This window comes from Melopsittacus undulatus, chromosome 4, assembly GCF_012275295.1.
Source record: "Melopsittacus undulatus isolate bMelUnd1 chromosome 4, bMelUnd1.mat.Z, whole genome shotgun sequence".
Classification (NCBI taxonomy): Eukaryota; Metazoa; Chordata; class Aves; order Psittaciformes; family Psittaculidae; genus Melopsittacus; species Melopsittacus undulatus.
The window spans coordinates 434708-448033 of record NC_047530.1 but is presented as its reverse complement, the minus strand read 5'-3'; the positions used below and the strand labels follow the sequence as shown (position 1 = coordinate 448033).

General features: G+C 52.2%; 2 protein-coding genes across 3 annotated transcripts in view; both read right to left on the bottom strand.

Moving 5' to 3' along the window:
• EPS8L2 (EPS8 signaling adaptor L2) overlaps positions 1–2746 on the bottom strand; it is a 59741-nt gene extending 56995 nt beyond the window's left edge. The window contains exon 1 of one of the 2 annotated variants that reach the window (XM_034061490.1): positions 2396–2746. The gene's annotated coding sequence lies outside the window, so the exon portion shown is untranslated. The remainder of the gene's footprint in view (positions 1–2395) is intronic. The other variant, XM_034061491.1, reaches the window with a different exon arrangement.
• Positions 2747–7247: 4501 nt separating this feature from the next.
• Positions 7248–10018, bottom strand: LOC117436035 (transmembrane protein 80-like). The gene is made up of 3 exons (XM_034061623.1): positions 9517–10018; positions 9315–9407; positions 7248–8296 (listed from the first exon to the last, which is right to left on the bottom strand). Exons 1-3 carry the CDS (start codon positions 9608–9610, stop codon positions 8091–8093), a joined length of 393 nt encoding a protein of 130 aa, XP_033917514.1. The 5' UTR covers positions 9611–10018; the 3' UTR covers positions 7248–8090.
• Positions 10019–13326: the final 3308 nt, after the last annotated feature.

Below are 13326 nucleotides of genomic sequence, written 5' to 3'. Positions count from 1 at the left end.
TCTCTGCTACCTGAAACCCCTTAATGCTTCTCTCTGCTGTAACCCTGATATGAGAAGCTGTGATCTGGTGGCAAGGGGAGATCCAGGAGCCTTGAGCCTCCTTGGATGCCGTCTCCTGCATCACTCAGGCACCGTTTCTGTTGGTGCAAGGGCTCTCCTGTAAGGCAGGGAGGAGCAGGGAGGATGCTCAAGGTACCACCTGTGCCCTCCCATCCAGTGGGAGGCTCAGGCAGCTCCTGGGCAGGCAGGGGAGTGCTCTGGGTACCTGCTGCCCCTTGGCCAAAGCAGGGAGGCTCAGGAGGCTGTGCTGACAGTCATGGGCACCTGGATCTGCCCAGTGCTGCTGCTGTTCCAGGCACATACACTGCTCCTGATAAAGCCTACAGGAAACCATCTCTGCCATTCTGGGAAGTCTGTGGGCATCCCCTGGCACTTCTATGGGGACACCAGGAAGGCCTCACAGGGCTGGAGTGGTTTTGGATGATGGTTTTATTGCCCATCACATCAAACCAGGCTGAAGGTGATGCACCTTTGGGTTAGGGGCATTGCTGACTGCTGCCATGGAAAGCAGACGTGAGGCCAAGGAGGAAACCACCCAACCCACAAACTGCCCTGACCTGCCAGTGCCAGGGAGACCATGGCATGGATAGAGGGAAGCAAGAGGGAGTGTGACAGAGACGCAGCACCCGGCCGGGATCCAGCCCTATGGGATTAAGACTGAGGCTCCCCACGCACTCAGGCTTTGCACCCGGGCTTATTCTATATGGATGTTTCTCAAGCCTACACAAGCCAATGCATATGTTCACCCTGTTTCACTCCTTCCTTTGCCTACCACAAGGACTGAAACCTCCCGAGACCTTCTGTGCATCCGGCTCTCTTTGGAATCTCTTCTGGCCTGAGTTATCCATGACCCTATGGAAAGCACTCAGTTTGCAGCACAAAGTCAGCCCATCAAGGCTCAGATCCTAACAAACCTCTGGCAGATTTGGCCCTTCAAATAGGGTCTCCAATGGAGCAGAGCTTGGGTTCATCCTGCACATTCCCTGGCTCTTTATGCCCTTGTCTGAAGCCACAAAATGGTGCCTGCTGTTCATGTTACCGCAGACAGTGTCTTCTTCCCTCTGATCCACCTGCAAAGCAGCTGCTGCCCAAGCTGGTCTGTGCAGCTCAGGTGCTGCACCCATAGGAGTGGGGCAGACGGAGCCCCAGAAGTGATGCTCAGGACCCATTTCACCTGCCTTGGGGCTGGGTTTTGCCACCCCAACTGATGGGAGCTTGTCTGCAGTCACCCAAGCTGGGCACTGAAGGACAGTCTGCCCCATGGCACAGGGATGGTGCCAGAGGACATTTCCTCCTCCTCCAGCTTCAGTGGTGGAACCAGCACCAGGTATAACCCAGGCCTGATCAAACTCTTCCTACCACCCCAATCCCCAGTTTAAGCCTTGCTTTTAAGCAGTGCAAAGCAACAACCTTTCCACTCACAGATCCTCCTGCAGTGGATCCCAAGCCCCTCTTTATAGCCCTGTGTTGGGACTCCCTGATTCAGCTCCTTGCCTGCCCTTTCTGGACACGAAGGACTCCTGTTTGCTCCTAACCACCTGAAAGCTTGATCCCTGCATTAAATGGAGCCAGGAATGTGTTCCTAAGGTGAAAGTGGAGCTGTGCCTCAGGCTGATGAGTGTCATTCCTGAACTCAAAACGAGCCCTTTTAGGCGCAGATCCCACCAAAGCAGCCACCGAGGGATCCGATCCCTGTCCCAGCCCTCCGTGCAGCGTTTGGGAGCAGCCCAGCAACTCAAGCGTTACTCCCTGGTGCCCTAATTACAACAGGGCAATCAGTGGGTTTTACTACTGTGTTGTCTCACAGTTATTCCCAGCCTTTAAGCCTCACGTCAGGCAAATGACTCGTCCCTGAGCCTTGTCCCGGTGGAGTTTGCTCTGGCATTTTCCAGGCAAATAAGGGAAAGGGGACAGGAAAGCTGCACTCCAGGCCCTTAGGGGGAGGCAGAGCCGAGGGAACGGGGCAGCTCCAAGCTCCGGTTTGGATGCGGTGATGGAGACACGCACCCAGCGCAGCAGCTCCTGGTGCCCATTGGGAACGGCCGAATCCCTCCACGCACATCCCATAGGAGGAACCCCCGAGGGTTGGGAACAAGCAGCAGCAGCTCCCAGCTGCCCTCTCCAGACTGGAGCAGAGCCAAGGCTCTGCTCGGTGCCGAACGGGCGCTCCGCTGCCAGACAAGTGCCACCTACCGGGCCCGTCCCGGTGGGAAGCGCAGGAACGGGAACAACCCGAAAACAACGTTGGAAAAAGCCCTTTTCCCACATACCCCCCAACAGGAACACATCCCAAGCAGAGCCCCTCCGGCCACGCTCCCCCCACCGCTGCACCCACCGGCCTTCGGAAGCAGACGGACGCTGGGCAGGGGGATGTGGAGCCTTCGGGTGCGCAGGACGGCACTCACCGGTGCTGCGAAGCCGCTCGTGTCCCCTCTGCTCCCGTGTGTTCTCTCCCGCAGTTATCCGGTACTTCCTACTTCAATCCTGCTGCCATTCTCCAGCAGCCGAACTCCCTTTGCCTCTGCCTGCGAGCCCGGAGCAAGGCAGAGCCCACCCCCGTTATCCCAGCCTGGATCGGGGTCCCTGCGCCGCTGCCTCCCCTCTGCCCTCGGGTACCGGCTCCGCTCGGCCCGGCTGCCTGCGAGCAGGTGACAGAGGCTTCCTGGCAGCGCAGAGCAGGCAGGGAGGGGAGGGATGTGCAGGCAGCGAGAGGTGGAGCTGGCACCCGGAGCAACAGGTTACTGTGTAACCCGGAGCCGGCCGCCCCCTGCCCATGCGAGGGGAGCTCGGAAGGGACGTGTGGGACTTGGGGTGTCTCCCACCCGAGAACATTGTGTACAATGGGGAGCCCGGAGGCAGCCACGGGTGGCAATGGGGCTTGGGTTTCCATGGCCGGGCAGGGAGGGGATGCGCTGGCAGGCTGCTTGCGGGGGGAACAAGGCACCTTTTGTGCAGCTCGGTGCTCTCCTCCGCACTGACTCATGGCTGGTTCTCCTCCAGCCCTGTCCGCAGCAGGGAAAGGTGCCATAGGACACAGAGCCTCATTCTTGGGGTCCCCGAAGCAGTTGGGGTGAGGAGCAGAGCCCCTTGGGGTACCCCACACCATGGCACTGTGCTCCTTAGGGTTACATGGCTGTAAAGCCTCTTGTCTTGCCCCAGGAGCTGGCAGGGGGTAGTGGGGCCTGGCTGTGCCCATGTCTCAGCCCCCAGCTTCGGCCCCTGGCAGTGGGCAAAGGTAAAACCCGGCTTTGGCAGAGCTGTGCTGGGCTTACAAAGGGAGAGGGGTGATTGCTAAACCCACCCTGGGGAGGAACGGAGGTGAAGCAATTGCTGTGGTGTAGGAGGGGAGGAAAGGGCTGCAGGTGGAGCACAGGGAAAGCTTCTTGCAGAGTCATAGAATGGGTTGGAAGGGACCTTAAAGCTCCTCCAGCTCCAACCCCTTCCACTGGAGCAGCTGCTCCAAGCCCCTGTGTCCAACCTGGCCTTGAGCACTGCCAGGGATGGGGCTTTGGAGACCATAGTATTGAAGTGCAGGTGCATCCCTATGGTGTGTGTTGAACCCATAGCATGTAGAGAGACCCCTTGTCACCAGCCTCAGGGCAGAACGAGCTGCAGCTCTGACACTGGAGAAGGAAATAGGCACTTCCATCATGGGACATGGGGCTGGAGGCTTCCTGAGCTCCCTGCCCCATGGGTTCCTATGGGTTCCTTCAGTGCCTGCCTTGCTAAGGGGGCTCATGCTCCGCTCTGGAGGAGCAGGGGAACACCCTGGGTGAGTGACTGCAGGAGGAATGCTGCTGGGTGAGCCGGATGGGCAGTGGGAGAGCCACTTCCCTATGTGACAGGAGATGAGCCCCTGCTACCGTATGGAACGTGGACTGATGCTCAGTGTGATGCACCCATCAGCATCCTCACTGCGGTGTCAGTGAGATCCCAGGGATCTCAGCAAAGGATGCGCTGGAGAAGCAGGTCTTGGAGGCTGCCAGCCACAATTCCAGGCAGGAGAAGGGCTATTGGTTCAACAGAAGGGAAATGCAGTGGGAGCATCAGTGCCATCCCTGCCAGTGGAAAGGCTTCGTGCAGCAGATCCCTACCCTCTGAAGTGTGCCATCTACCACTGGGATAACACACTGGGAGCACTGGCTTTGCTGGGATGCAGACAGGGAGGTGGCAGGATTCTGCTGGAGAAGCCATTTGATGTGGTAGGCACTGTGGGTGCTCTACCAGCCTCAGCTCCACATCCACAATGAAGTGGGCTCCTGTGAGGTGCTGCACCCACAGGAAACCTCTGACTGCTGCATGGAGGAGGCAGCTCTTCCTCTGGGCAGGGAGGAAAACCACAGTGGAGGTTATTACATCCTCCCTGTTGTGCTGGGGGCTCCTGGTATTCCTGCTCCGCTGGCTCCGGATGAGCACCACGTCCTCAGCCCTGCTCCGTTCGGGCTGTACATGGTTCCTGCCTGCAGAGGAACACAGGAAGGCTGAGGACCAATGAATCCCTATCTCCCAGAGTATCTCCAGCTTGGGAATCCAGGGAGGCCAAACTTGCCTCTCAGGATCAGCCTTTTAAATGAGCTTGGCGGCAGACACCCCAGTGATGGCTGGAGAACAAAGACTTGTGCCTGGCAGAGCAAACACCCAAACCCAGCTCCTCAAAATAGGTGTTTTTAATGCACTTTCCATCCAACTGGCTCGTCCTGTTCCAGGAGGGTTGGGCCTCGGAGTGAACAACCTCCTGCAAGCTTCTGTCTGGTGAATGTCATCAATGGCTTCACTGTGCTGTGTCTTATCCCAACAGTGGGAATGCTTTGGAAACCCTCTGAGGCCAGGGCCTGATTCACCTGGGTGTTCTTCCCACTTGGGGTGTTCTTCCCACTTGGGTGTTCTTCCCACTTGGGTGTTCTTCCCACTTGGGGTGTTCTTCCCACTTGGGGTGTTCTTCACACTTGGGGTGTTCTTCACACTTGGGGTGTTCTTCCCATTTGGGGTGTTCTTCCAGCTCAGCATGGAGAGGAGCTGTCATGGAGTCAGCATCAGCAGCACCAGTGGCAATTCCCAGTCAAAGCCTGGAGACAGCTGAGATGAAGGAGCTGCTGGAGCTTCTTCAGCCCACATTCATCATGGGGTGAAGGGCTGTCAGTGGCAGAAGCACCCCCAGTATCTGCTCATCTAATCAGAACATGGACTATTTAAGATAGAATTCCATTCAAATGCTGCCCTGGTGAGGGTGTGAGTCTGGGTTGGTGCCAGGAAACCCCAGTAGGCACTGACAGCATCCAGGACCCCATAAGCAGTGTGAAAGCCACCAGGCCCTGCTCTGAATGAGCTCAGAATGGGTGTTTATTACCATATGGGTCTGTTTACCCCACTGCTGACTGTCAGCATATTGTCACTGTGTGCTGCTGCTTGGTTGTCATCTATGGGATGGTCAGGGAGCAAAGTGTTCAGCATGTTTTATATCATATATATCCCTGTATCTCCATAGAGAACCATGGAATCATGGACTGGTTTGTGTTGGAAGGGACCTTAAAGCTCATCCAGTTCCAACACCTCCCACCTCGCAGCATCTCCATGGCCTCCTCTGGCCTTGCTCCATCAGCTCCACATCCCTCTTGTGCTGCTGCCCTAGAGCTGGATGAGGACTGCAGGGGGGATCCAGTTTTATGGCACAGCACCCTGAATGGATGCAGGGCCATAACTGATGGGGTGGTGATCTGTGATGGGGTCAAACACCTCATGGCAGGAACACCTCCTGCTAGCTTTAATGTCTCTTAAACCTAAACCCTGGTTCTCTGCTACCTCCAGTTGTGCTGATGGTTTGTATTGATCTTGTTGTAGTGAGCACCAGGAGGAGGAAGGAGGCTGCACCTTGAGGATAACACGTGTGACCCCATCTGCTGCACCACCTCCAGGTAAAGCTGATTTCCTCTTTGCAGTGTTTCCTTCAAGGCTCTCAGATGTTCTATTGCAGAGCTTTGTGGAGAGCAGGTGGAAATGCTTCTGTTTGCACACAGAGAGGGGTTGGCTTGGGCTGGGTTTGTCATTGACGGGGTACACAGAGCTCTGTGTGTCTGGCACACCTCGGAACAAGTGTGATGGGTACATTCCATCATGCCAAGCAAACCTGGGAGGACAAGTGGGTGTTTGAGTCATGCAGAAGCATTCAGCTGTTCAGCTTCCGTGCTGCTCCTTGCACCCAGTTTTGCTGCTCTTTAGGTGCAGTTGTGCTCCTGCAGGTTGGTTGGGCCATTGACTGAGCAGGGCCTGGCCATGGGGGTTCATGTCAATGTGTGTGGTTTGAGTTTGAGGACTCGGTGGTGTAACAGGTACAGAGCTGCTGTAATGGCTCCTGTAGAGCCAGGCTGGGAGAGCTGGGCTGGGGCAGCCTGGGCAAGAGAAGGCTCCTGAAGGGGAGACCTGAGAGCAGCTCCAGTGCCTAAAGGGGCTGCAGGAAAGCTGGAGAGGGGCTTGGGACAAGGGATGTAGGGACAGGCCAAGGGGAATGGCTTGAACCTGCCCAAGAGAGGGGAGACTGAGCTGAGCTCTGAGGCAGAAGCTGTTCCCTGGGAGGGTGCTGAGGCGCTGGCACAGGGTGCCCAGAGAAGCTGTGGCTGCCCCATCCCTGGCAGTGCTCAAGGCCAGGTTGGACACAGGGGCTTGGAGCAGCTGCTCCATGGGAAGGGGTTGGGGTTGGAGCTGGAGGAGCTTTAAGGTCTCTTCCAACCCAAACCAGGCTGGGATTCTATGATGTGGACAGAGCTGGTGTAATGTGGATGGAGCTGAGGTTATCTGGTGCTTGAAGTGGCACTTCTGGGTGTAAATGATGAGACTGGGCCCTGCACAGGAGCTGCTACATCTTTTACTGCCTCCTCCCACCACCAGAAGCCAGCAGTGTGGCTGGGGCTGTACAGGGCCTGCACTGCTGGATGTTCAGCCCCTGGCTACTGCCAACAAGGGCAGACCTCAGGCATGCTTCCCAGAGCAGGAGAATGGCCTACATGGAGCAGTGGCAGGATCAGAGGGGTCTTGTGAACACCCCGGGCTCACCTGAGCCTCCTCTGTGTAGCTTAGTTGTAGCCTAGGATGTCACCAAGATGCTCTGCACTTCAAACACTTCTTAAATGCAAAACTTCATTTATTTGAACAAGTAAATACAACTATAAGAACTTCCAAATATAAAACCTGCTTGTACAAACCCCCCCAAACACCCCAAACTTCCCATTAACAAATGGGTTTGATACAGTAAAAACCCTGAGCTTCAACACAGCTCATAACTTGAAAGACAAGACTTAAATGTAGTCATTTTTGTAGTATAAACACGTGTAACATCAAACAGAAATACTCCTGTTGGAACTTTTAAGTAGGCCAGAAGAGCAAGTGAATGTTTAGGCTCATCTTAAAGCCATCCTAGTTAAACTAACACACCCTCATGCTACAGAGGCCTTTGGTCTTTCCAGCTGCCCAAACCCTGCAGCTCAGCTCTCCGACTGTGCACAAAACTCAATTCAGCTCATTCCCACAGGGATAAATCAGGTTCTGCCCTAGTAAAGTCAGGGTAATTACCACTGGGGTCTGAGAACACAAATGAGAGCAGCAGAGAAACTGTGCCCTCAAACACGAACGTGGTGGTACAGCAGAAATGAGCCCGTGCTGTGTCACCCTGATTCAGTTCTGTGTCACTCTGGGTGCAGGTGCTGTGATCCAAGCATCTCAACAGGGCTCAGATGATGCCCTGGTTGCTGTTGTGTGTTGGGAATGAATAGGGAGTGTGGATCCCTGAGGAATACCAGAGCATTAAGAGGTCTTGCTGAATCACCTCTTGTCAGCCCATAAGCTGACAGTGCAGAGAGCGTAACACAGCTGCTGGACAGGATGTTTTACCTGTCACTCAGGTCTGCCCCTCAAAACCATGTACTTTAAACAGAGGAAAGTTTTACAGGACTTTATATATAAAAGTATTAAATGTATGAACTAGAACCCCAACCTTTTATATTAGAAATGTGTTGATACCACGTTGAAGACCTGTAGGTTTATCCGTTAAAAGCAGCAATGGCTGAGACCTTGAGAATTGACTCCATCCCATAGAGGACAAGCAGAACACTGTTGAGGATGATGTCTGTTTTCAGCACATAGGTTTGCCACACCAGGAAATACACAGCCAGAAACACACTGCCCACTATCATCACAAGGCTGAGCCCCAACAAACTGTCTTCTTCTGCCAGGTTCCCCCTTACACCTTGAAGGAAAGGAAAAGCTGATGTGAGTCTTTGATTTCTTCTGACAGTATCACAGCTCTAAGTCTAGAATGTTCCTGTTCAAAACCAGCTCTGGTTCTTACAGCTCAGCACATACTGGCCTGACCAGGCTCTGGCAGTGACCATCAGAACAAACCCAAGCACCAGTGGACAATCCACTTCTTGCTGACCCAGGTTAATGTGGACAAAGAGGAGTCTGTGGATACTCAAGTCCTGGCTCCCACCTCTTCCTACCACAGCTCTGAAGCTGAAACCCATTTTGACCACTCAGCTTCTTGGGCAACCATCAAACTTCAACCCTCAAACTGCACAGCCTGCACTTAGTGTGACTGCAGCGCACAGCTGAGAGCATTCAATCCTGATCTTAAGCTCTTATACACTATAAAATCTCTTCTGTTCCCTGCTACTCCTATTTCAGGTTACTACCATTGTGGAGAAGCTTCTCTTCTCTCTTCCTTGCATCTCATTTTGAAGCAGTCTCAGTAGAGTTTGCTGTTTAACTACATTAGACTTGAAATTCACTTCTTTATTCATGCCCCAACCGCTCCAAGCAAACATGTGCAAAGCTTGAAGGCAGTGTGCTGGGATCACCCCATGGCAAATCAGCTGAAGCCAGCACAGACCCACCTGCTCTCAGCAATAGCAAGCACAGATTTGAATACTAACTTGTTTCCTTATTAAAAAAGGACTTTATGAAGTTTCAGCAAGATCTGGGCAGGGGTCAGGAGGCCCTTTGAAGCCTTGAGTACTGGTGGACATGAAGCCCTTAGGTCTCCCCAGAGCCTTCTCTTGTCCAGGTTGAACAAGCCCAGCTCTCTGAGCCTGTCTTCATGAGAGAGGTGAAATCTATTGATCAGTAGATACAGCTTAATGACATCAGTGAACAACAGCCTCCAAATACCTGTTATTCTGCTCAATTGGCATGTTTTGACACACATTGATTCCAGAATGATCAGTGCTTAGAGCTGCATGAGAAGGCACAGTGACAACATGACCTACCCAGGTACAACCGGAGCACTTCAGCAATGGCCATAATGACAAGCAGGGTAAGATCAACAGACAGAAAATCTCCTGGATAGCTGAAAGTTTGACCTGGAGAAGAAGGCAGCAGAAATGAGGCAGGATAAGCCAGCAGGGACACTGAGAGAACCCAGCACACAGGCACCCAGCCTCCTCCTGTCTTACAACAGCAGCAACTTACCTTTATAGATCAACATTGTGAGACTTGCCACGATGTAAAGGACTAAATAAAATCCATTTACATAAAACAGAAGCTGTAGAGGAACAGCTGCCATCTGAGAGCTGCTGTTAAGGATTTCTCATAGGGATGAGGTGGGATCTGCTTCCTAAAATCACCGTTTCCCAGTAACTACAAAATACTGTGTTTTTTTAACCTCAATGGATCAGCTGCAAAGGGTTTATGGGGTAGGATTCAGAGTACCCGAGGTTGCAAACATCAGGAGTTAGGATAAGAACTTGCTGTTTCAGGTTGGGCTTCAGCTCCTGGTAAAGAATGTGATTTGGTATGTGGTGGGGTGGTTCTTAGCCTCAGGGCATGAGGGAGGTGCATGTGTGCGTTTCCACAACAACTTCTCTCCCTCTCAGTCAGCTTGAAGCAGTTGACAGGGGGTTGGCAGGCTCCCAACACACCAGATTCCAGAGTTTCTGCAGAGAGGTGGCTCTGTGAAGCAGCCAGGCCCCATCACTTCCCATCCCATGCCCACAGGATGGGAAGTCTGAAAGCTGTGCTTTTGGTTACACCTCTGAGAAGGGCCACGAGCTCAACTTGGAGATGCAAATCCATCAGGGACAGACTTCCTTAATTCACTGCTGACAAAGCTGGCTGTTGGATAGTGTAAGGGCATATTTAGCTTTGGTTATTTGTCTGTATGGACCCACTGCCAAAGCATTTGAGAGCTCCACAAGCCTTAACACATTCCTAACAATGTCCCTGAAGGACAGGGGCTGTCTTACAGACAGTGAGACATTAGCAGCAGGCTCAGGATTGATTCTCTCATCCTGAAGTAACAACCACCTAAAGGTACCATCCTGCCTAATTTAGCTGCCTGAGATCCCTCTGGATCCAGCAGAGATGAGCCCTTTCCTAGCCACAAGCTCCTGCACAGGCTGGGCTGAGCCATGTCCAGCGTTAAGCCTGGTTTATTGGAGACATCACAATCTTGGATGCCTTCAGGAGCCCACTGACAGACACAGCCCCTGTATGGCAGGTCCATATGTACTGAAGGAATCTTTTGTTCTTAAGGCACAGCAGCATGTTCCTAATGCCAGACAGTGTAGGACATCCTGGAGCTCACCTCCACATGGAGAAGTTGGAATGTGGCTCCAAGAATCCAATTCTATGTATTTTTGATGACAAATGCCTTCCTTAGCTGTAAATAATATAACTTAAGTTATACAGAAAGTTATCTGTTCAGATATCATTATATCCACCTCTTTCTGTACTCAAAATATCCCCTCCTCTCTCTCCCACCCTTCTCAAATCCTTGGAGTATCTCCAAGCAGGGACTTCATCCCAGGCACCTTTTAGAGGCTCTGCCCAGCCTGTTCCTGCATGGAGCAGCCACCCACTTGCAGTGGCTGTATCCCAGTTCCCATGTCATTAAACCAGAACCAGGTTTTTGTGTTTTTCCAGTTGAAGGAAGGTGGAGCAGAAAAATTACTAGATGGGTTCTAAGCATGGAAATCTCTGAAGCTGAGGGTGTCTCCTCTCAAGAGATACTTAGAGCTTGGCAGGAGTAAGGGGAGAATTAACATGAGAGGAAGTGCTACTGAAAGCTGCTTTTCCTACCTCCTGTTGTCTGTGCCAGCTGCCTGTGGGGTTTGCTGCATGGGGTTTGTGTCCAGCAGTCCACAAATCCCATTTTCAGCCGTGCTTCCTAGGGAAATGAGAGTTATGGGATCATAAAACAGAGCTGTCAGCTCTGTCAAGGGGCAGGGTCTCAACCTCAGCTACTGCTGCAGAAAACAGTCTTAGGGGAAATGCTTTACCAGTTTTGCTTCATGTGGATGGAAAACCCAAAGAGTAACACGAACCCAGCAGGTTTATTGGGTGGGAAGATGGGAGCACATTTCAGCCTGGCTTCCGGAAGGTTCCCACGTGTGGGGGGGGACAGGTACCAAAAGGATACAACTGATTCAGATCTTCCTTTATGTGGAGAAGGGAAAAAGAGAAGAGAATCAGTCAACTGATGCAACCAAAGTGCTGCAGAAACAGCTGTTTTGAGGTCAGACATGAATGCAGAAGCACTGTCAGGTCACTGATGATCCAACATTTTCTCAGCTCACAGAGTCCAAAAAGAACCTTTTCAAATCCCTTCATTCTGAACTAATATGGGGAAATCCCTGCTGTGAAAGTGACTTGGACACAAACCCATCTCCTTCCCAACATGAAGAAGAACCCAGGTGTTACTTAGAACTCGTTTATCCTGTCCTTGCGCAGCAGATGACATTCATCCCCTCTAACCATGCAGGAAGAAGGGAGACAGGGAAGGGAACCAGAAGGTACCATTTGGTTTTCAATGGTGAGAAAGTGTTTGTGTAGCACATCAGGCTCCCAGTTCCTCTAAATAACAGCCTTCCAAACTGGTTCCCTTCAAAAGCAAAGTGATTCTATGTAAAACTGTAATCTATTCTGATCACCCACAGAATCCTACCTGTAGTTCCTACAAGAGAACCCACACGTCTCATTTTCCCTTCCTTTCTTCCTGCAAAGGCACAGGTAGAATTCCCTTACAACGGGATGGCACTGACCTACTAAAGCAGCTCTTAAATAACTCATTAACATTCTTGGCCTCTTTCAGCCACAGGAGGAATTGAAAAGTCAGGATCTGTTTCATAGGGAGCAGAACTGTCCATCAGAGGCCACTGCATCCATCTGCCCTGAGACACCCCATTGTCATCCAGTCAGTGGGACATACCCTCTCAGTCCCACAGCTCCTCAACGTTAATGTCCTCATCCCCTAATAGCTTTATGCCCAAATTAATCCCACTAACGTTAGGCACCTATTTAAGGGATTCAATTTGGGAACACAGGGGCAATAGGGAAGAATTTAAGGTGGTGCTCCTGTCTGTGTGTCCTCTCTGTAAACGGACAGACCTGTCCCCTTGCTTAGCCAAAATGCTTGAGTTCCTTTTTTGCAGGATGGGAATTAAAGGTTTCATAAATACATTTGCTGCAGTGACTAATGGTTAAAATGGGTTTCTCTGGTATAAGCCCCCAGGCAAAAGTCACACCAAGACAATGCACTTCACAGAGACATCTCTGGTTTCCAGTTTAGACTGGGAAGTAGGATGGGAATATGAAGTAGAATCAGAGAATCCCAGCCTGGTTTGGGTTGAAGGGACCTTAAAGCTCCTCCAGCTCCAACCCCTTCCACTGGAGCAGCTGCTCCAATCCCTGTGTCCAACCTGGCCTTGAGCACTGCCAGGGATGGGGCAGCCACAGCTTCTCTGGGCACCCTGTGCCAGCGCCTCAGCACCCTCCCAGGGAACAGCTTCTGCCTCAGAGCTCAGCTCAATGGAAACCAGTCCAAACAGCACAACTGCATCTGCAGACCTGTCGTTATCCCACAGGAAGCATCTGGATCTGCGCATGTTGTGTATGAAGCATTACCAGCACAGCCTCATCGCGCTGCCCCATAGCAGTAACTCCATCCTAAGGGCAACCCCATGCGAATTCCCTGTTTGCAGGGGATTTATAATAAATTATAATAAATTATAAATTATTAAAAATTTATAATAAATAAGCTTTATATTGAAGCTTATTTCCCCCCATCCTTTTCCAGCAGAGGGCTCTGGGCTCCCTCCTGCCCCTATGCCAGGGAGGGCTTGCACAGCCTCTATTACTGGGAACGCGCTGCCTCCCCCCGAGCCAGCCAGGCCATTTCAACCGGCCTGAGCACAGGAACCTCCCAACACACTCGTGAACGGGATCCTGCCTTAAAGAGTCATTAAAATAGATAATTCCAGGTCTAACAGGCCGCTAATCCCA

What these genes read in the sequence shown, in the direction of transcription:
- LOC117436035 (XM_034061623.1), bottom strand. Translation starts at nt 9,610, where the DNA reads ATGGCAGCTGTTCCTCTACAGCTTCTGTTTTATGTAAATGGATTTTAT. An exon ending in CACAATGTTGATCTATAAAG is followed by an intron (nt 9,408 to 9,516) that starts GTAAGTTGCTGC and finishes CTTCTTCTCCAG; the next exon opens with GTCAAACTTTCAGCTATCCA. An exon ending in AGTGCTCCGGTTGTACCTGG is followed by an intron (nt 8,297 to 9,314) that starts GTAGGTCATGTT and finishes CTTTCCTTCAAG; the next exon opens with GTGTAAGGGGGAACCTGGCA.